We start from the raw sequence: 6644 nt of genomic DNA on the forward strand, positions 1-6644 counted from the left end.
TGAAGATAATCATCAGATTGGGAGTTATCTTATCAGACGAGTAAATGATGCACACAGTCAGCGCCTTCAAATCACAACCAAAACCTGGCGGCACAACTAATTCATCCGTATGGTCGACCGCCCTAAATCATGAAGGAAAACATTTCCATGATTAAAAAAGGCAACCATTTCCGCTCACACATTTCTAATACACGTGGAGCAACATTTGTACATACATTTATAAATCATGACAGAAAATTGGTAATGGTGGTTTGGAGTCTTTGGACATGTGAAATGAAGGCCTACAGAAGCTCCGGTTAGAAGATGCGATTACGAGACAGAGGTTCAGGGCCCAAGGAGTAGAGGAAGACCTAGGAAAACTTTGAAAGAGACTCTAAGAAAAGACTTGGAGTACTTGAATCTAACGGAAGACGTGGCACAGAACCAAACGCAATGGCATTCTAGGATTCATACAGCCGACTCCCCTTAGTGGATAAGGCCTTGTTGTTGTTGTATTTATGTGCAAATAAAGGAGAGGGAGGGAGAGAGAGAGACGGGAGCTGCAGGATTATTTCCTTACAAGCAGCAGTGAGATTGGTGCACCCTTCCATATGAATCCTTGTCATGATGTTTGACAACTTATCCAAGCCTGGAATCTCAGTGAGTTTGGGGGAGTGATTCAGATGCAATTCCCTCATACTCGACAGATCTGAAAAATCTGGCATTTTTTCCAATGCAATGCACTCATCTGCCTCCAGGATTTCCAATTTTTTTGGTAAATCTGGGATCACCCGAAGGTTTGTACAATTATTCAATTGTAAAGTTTGAAGCTTGGAAAGGCTGCTGAGGTTAGGTAGCCCATAAAAACAATTGCCTCTTATGTCTAAAACGTCTAAAGAAGATAGACCCCCAAGATCCTTAGGAAGTGCATCATCTCTTAGATTGCAGTTCGCAAGGGATAAATACTTAAGGTTCTTCAGTTGTACTATGGAAGGGTGAACCTCGGAAAAACTCTGGCAGTCATTAAGTAACAGTTTCTCGAGATTTGGGAGTTCTGAAAAGTTTGGAGATCTTTTCAGGTGATGGCAATACCCAAGATTAAGAAACTTCAACTTCTCAAGCCGCTGTCAGATAAAAGGAAAACATAAATCAAAATACAAATATAAGTGAGAGAGCATGATGTTATTACTTACAAAAAATAAAATAAAAAATCAGTGATTTGGTTGAGAGTATACTATACCATGTTGGAATCATTCCAAACTTGTATTTTGCTATGACTCAGGTCGACATCAACTAGGTATTTAGTAAAATCATTTGGTATGACCCCTTGAGGAAACTCAGGCCAGCACAACCATCTTAACTTTTTGGAAATATGTTTGCAGTTTCCTTTGAACTTTACTCCTTTGAGTTTGAGCAACCTGAGTCTCTGCATCTCTTTAAATGCTTCTGTACTGAAGTTAGCCTTGTCAGGTTCTTGCAAATCTAACACGAGTCCTTCAACGAACTCTGTTCCCTTTTAAAAGAAAACAAATAATAAGGAAATAAGAAAGGATGAATGTAACTAATTAAGAAAAGGTTTCTTTGCATAATTTATAAGTATACAGCAAAGCCATATAGTTGTATTTCGACTTCATCTCTCTTTCCATTCAACCTGTAGTTTCGTTCAAATCAATGCATATCATAGTGTATATTGTTCAACATCCAGGGCCTACAATTCATTACAGTTGGGATATGTATACCATGCACTTGATATAATTTGATAGCGAATGTACTTACAGATTTGCTCCTCAACACGTCTTTTACATCTTCTTGATCCCACAATCTACAACGTTTTCCAAGGATGTTAGGGGATTTTGCACGTACGATTTGTCTGCCCATATCTCGAAGCAAATCATGCATTACCAGGTTGTTTCCTTCATCAACAGTTACAAGGCCTCGATCACGGAGTTCTCCGATTCCTATTTCTGGATCAAAGTTACAGCCATCCAATATTGCCATGACATGTTCCTTGTTCATTCCAATAAAGAAACAAGATATATCAAGGAATATATCCTTCACGCCATCATCAATTAGCCCATCGTAGCTTATTTTAAGCTTTTCATGAATTGGCATATGAGGATGTCTTTTCAATTTACGCAATGCACTTCTCCATTCACTTTTGAGTTTCGTACATAAATAAGAACCTAATACTTCAAGTGCTAGTGGCAAACCTCCGCAGTAATCGACAACTTTGCTCGACAGTTCAAGATATTCTTCATCAGCAGGATAACTCTCCGAAAAGGCATGGCAACAAAAGAGCTTAAGAGCTTCTTCTTTATTCATTATTTGTGCGGTACATGTCTTATCCACTTCAAGTATCTTTAGCAAGTGTTCGTCTCTTGTTATTATAATAATTCTACTCCCTGGACCAAACGTGTCACGATTTATAGCCAACTCATGTAATTGTTTCACACAATCTACGTCATCAATTATGACAAGCACCCTCATGAGGCCAAGTCTTCTTTCTATCTCCTTAGTCCCCTGATCGACACTACTTACCTCTACATTAGCTGGTTTCAAGATATCACTAAGAAGCTTGTTTTGCAATTTAACCATATCCTCTTCCCTCACTTTTGAAAGGAAACAGCTACCTTCAAACATTTGATGAACTCTGTGGAAAATGGCTTTTGCAACCGTTGTCTTGCCCGTCCCAACCATACCCAAAATTCCAATAATGCGAACATTATTTGATCCTCCGACATCTAACTCGTTACTGATAAGTTGCACGCGAGAATCTATGCCAATTTGGTTCATGGATACATCTGGATATGTGCTGTTCAGAAACTTCAGTCTTCGAGTGATGTCGTCGACAACTTTCCTTATAAACTTTCCTTCGTACCTAGCAGTTAAAATACAAAATTAAACAAAAGTAAGACTCATATATAACTGCAGGATTCAACTCAAGTAACGGTTTTTGGGATCAAATAAGATTTTAATTTTTAATTAAATACATTGTTCAACTTCTGGCGAATTATGTTGTGTTTGAACCATAAATTTTCAAGCATGACCCTAGTAAATTAAGGGTGGTGTGCCTTAAAAAAGAAAGAGGGGCGTGGCAAATAAAAAAATCGAAATGAAGATATCTACAATACACAAGCAGGCTCTAGATGAGTTTGTCGTTGAAGTACTCCCTATCAGGAGGAGGAGTAATAGCTCTTCTCAACTACTCCACTTCACCATGAAATACGAAGTAACCAATGCTCACCCTTGGTCTATAGAAGGGGTCAAGGCCAAGGAGAAGAAAAAAAGGCACAGATGGCAGAAAAAACATTTGAGAGAGAACAAAATACTGCAAAAGTTCATAGTGAGTTCAGAGAGAAAGAGCAACAGGGTGCTAAAGAAATCATTAGAGAAGAGAAGAAGACAAGAGTTTCAGACGTGAAAAATCCCCAGCCGGCCGAGAGAGAATAGCAAACCATAGGCACAAAAAAGGTATAAAACCCATGTTGTCACTTCTGTGCTTCCTTCATCTTCTTTTCTGTACAACTTTGCAGGTAAGTCTGGTTATGAATAAATCATAAATCAGCACCAAATTGTCATAAGACAACAAGTTTTGTATCTCTTTTGTGCCATAAACATTATGAAGTGGCAGTCGTAAAGAAGAAGAGTGAAGTTCATGTTCCTTCAAAAAGATGCAGAAGATGAAGAAGGAATTTTCTGAAGCCAAACACATTAAGAAATTGCTGTCAATAGCATCTCTGGCCACCACTCATATTCCTTTTCCGTCAAAAGGAGGTTGCTGATCACATCCCTTTTTCGTCAAAAAATGTTGCTGAACAATTACTCTCTGATCAAAAAGAAGAGGAGAAGCTGCTGGCTAGAAAAAGGTGTGGAGACGAAGACTGCACAAAAGTGACAGTCACAAGACTTCTCCACTGTGCTAAGTGTGCCAAAGAATGGTGTAGTTGCTGTTACTGACAGAAAAGAAGGCTGCAAAAAGGTGTCCGCAAGACCCTTCTGTTGTGCATACGGTCCAAATTGCTGATGGAGTAGAAGGCTGCACACAAGAGGTGTCCACAAGGCTCGTCAACTGTGCAAAGTGTACCTAAATGGGTACAGCTGCTGTCAGTTGTCAAGTTTCTAGCTGAAAACGAAGACAAAGCCCATGAAAAAGAGATGTCTCAAAGACCCCTCTCTCATATGCAACTCGCATATGAACACCCGCAAGGTCTTTATGTCATTCCACCCGCCCATAGAACACCATCAAGGTCGTTTACGAGCACCAAAGACAGAGAAAAGCAAGGAGTAAAAAGTAACAAAGACGGAAAAGACCAATTAGCAAGTAATTGGTACAAGACTCATACAGCAAAGGAAACTACAAAATCTAAGTTCATTGCACCAGTCTTTCCAACAAAATCACAAAGATTCTACGTCGGAAAGTATGAAAATTTGAGTTGATTCAAAAAGGAAGACTTAGATGAAAAGCAAGCCCTTTTGGCTAAAGAAGATATTTGAGGTTTTCAAGTCCTTTTTGCTGCTCAAGTGCTCAGCCTAGAGCTCCCCTGGAAACCCCAAACCAAATGATTCCAAGAACTACGACTGGCTTGGTCCCTCAAAAAGAGTATATAGGCAATCTAAGGCTCGACCTAGGTGCCGCAAAATCAAACAAACCCCAAGTACAATTTATTCATATTGGAAACAAAGGGAGTTTCCTTTTTAACAAAGGATTGGAATTGATAGACACTTTGTCCTGATTTGGTAGTACTCAAAATAATAAAATCCTTCTACAAATTAACGTGGGTGAAGTTATGTCGAGTGAATTATTTGTTACGCTACAATTTTTGCTCAACATGTTGATCCATGCGAATGCAGTTAGCTCAATTCCCCACACTGATAGTTAGCTCAAAGCATTTGTAGAGTCTCAAACATATCAGGGTTTCTAAGCTTTGCGTTACAATATGTGAAATGAAAGATTCTGAGCCCTACTTGAGAAGCCAACACATGACATTTCGTAAGCTGATCACATTCAAATATCGACTACATAGCGATCAATTATTGATTAGTTCAGCATTTGAAATTTAAAAAGTAGATTTTGCAAGGAATTAACAATTAAGTGATTACCCATCAGCGTTTCTAAGATTCCCACCAGCCAAATTTGCAGCTAGAGTGAAAGCCGATCTCCACCTCTGCACCGTATCGCCATCGAAGCACTCTTCATGCTTCTCAAATGCCGTGGCAAAACTACCAGTCTGGTGCCTAACTTCGGAAGGATCAACATCGTAGAAAATAGGCAAAACAGTTTGACCCATTGTTTCTCTACATTCCACGATCTTCTCCAGCTCCTCAAGACACCATCTCGAATCCGCGTACCGCTTCGAGAAGACAACGACGGCGATCCTGGACCGTTTGATCGCTTCCACTAGCTCGTCTGTTATATTTTCCCCTCGTCGTAGTTCGTTCTCGTCGATGAAGACGTTGACCTTGTTGTCTTTTAATGTCCAGTAGAGGTTGTCGGTGAAGGTCTTGCGCGTGTCTTCACCTCTGAAGCTCAAGAACACGTCGTGCTTCCATTGTTTTGGGGAGGAGGAGGAGGCTGCGACGGCTGCCCTGGCATCCATTAAATCAATCCTATTCCGCCGGCGGAGGTTGTGTTTTTGGCCAAATGATGGGTAGAAAAATACATACCCAAATCAAGTCAACTCAGCTCGTTTTATTTGACTCGCTCACTGTCCACCAAACGGAAAAGAAACGTCCGTTTGCTTCACGAATTAAATTTCAATTTTTTCTTTATCTTATGGGAAATTTATAGCAATAGTCATCCAATTTTAACTAACTGAAATAATGATTTCTCAACTTCTTAATTGATTATAACGTGCAATTATGGTTTTTTTCATCAACTTCATTCGAATTCTATAAAAATGACTCATACGTTGGAACAATCATTGCTACAATGTGTTAAAGTTGATGAACTATTTCTCTAATTGTGTTAAATTCGAGAACCATTCCTACAAACTTTTTTGATTTGATTTTTCATATTTACCCCTGACTGGCATTTTAAACCCGATCCGTTAACCTGACCCAACCCTTTAAAATTAGTATTCGAGTGAGTATTTAATGGGTCGGGTTATTAACAGGTCATTTTGGGTCAACCCCGCAAAACTTGTTAACACCCGTTGTTGAGGGCTTTTGTGTAATTTCAGTAGTTATAATAGGAAGCCCTCAAACTCTATCTTTGCCACTTCAAGAAGGTCGCCGATATGCTCCAGGACTACATTCCCGGGTCAAATGGCAACAGACGACTCTTCCTCCTCCTCTGGTGGTTCTAACACTTTGTCTCAGTTGCTTTAGCGAGAGCGAGTCAAGCTTCTCTCCTCCAACAGCAGCAACTCGTCATCTAGCTTGCCGGATTGGGATCCTTCCTTCAAGTGCTTCTTTGTCTCAGACTTGAAGAAGAAGGTCATGGCAGGGCTCTGTCAAATGGCGAAAAGGATGGACAATGGAGGTAACTGTCAAAATGGATCGATTCCATTGGTTTTGCATATTGGGGATGGACATAAATGCACTGCCAACTATTGAAAATGAAATCTAAATGTGAGATCTTGTTTGTACGTGTAATTTGATTTGGAATGCAAAATTAAACAAAAAACAAAAACAAAAAAAAATCTTAATGGATGTTAACGGGTGAA

At 39.6% G+C, this 6644-nt stretch overlaps 1 protein-coding gene across 1 annotated transcript; it reads right to left on the bottom strand.

Moving 5' to 3' along the window:
* Positions 1-384: 384 nt before the first annotated feature.
* On the bottom strand, positions 385-5644 carry LOC125475907 (disease resistance protein RUN1-like). The gene is made up of 4 exons (XM_048581287.1): positions 5080-5644; positions 1756-2857; positions 1220-1492; positions 385-1103 (listed from the first exon to the last, which is right to left on the bottom strand). The coding sequence occupies exons 1-4, from the start codon at positions 5574-5576 to the stop codon at positions 441-443; spliced, it is 2535 nt and encodes an 844-aa protein (XP_048437244.1). The 5' UTR covers positions 5577-5644; the 3' UTR covers positions 385-440.
* Positions 5645-6644: the final 1000 nt, after the last annotated feature.

Source organism: the organism of the source record quoted next, unplaced genomic scaffold, assembly GCF_019419815.1.
Source record: "Pyrus x bretschneideri cultivar Hongxiangsu unplaced genomic scaffold, Pyrus_bretschneideri_v1 Contig17, whole genome shotgun sequence".
NCBI lineage: Eukaryota > Viridiplantae > Streptophyta > Magnoliopsida > Rosales > Rosaceae > Pyrus > Pyrus x bretschneideri.

What these genes read in the sequence shown, in the direction of transcription:
- LOC125475907 (XM_048581287.1), bottom strand. Translation starts at nt 5,576, where the DNA reads ATGGATGCCAGGGCAGCCGTCGCAGCCTCCTCCTCCTCCCCAAAACAA. An exon ending in ACGTGTTGAGGAGCAAATCT is followed by an intron (nt 1,493 to 1,755) that starts GTAAGTACATTC and finishes TTCTTTTAAAAG; the next exon opens with GGAACAGAGTTCGTTGAAGG. An exon ending in TTTGGAATGATTCCAACATG is followed by an intron (nt 1,104 to 1,219) that starts GTATAGTATACT and finishes TTTATCTGACAG; the next exon opens with CGGCTTGAGAAGTTGAAGTT.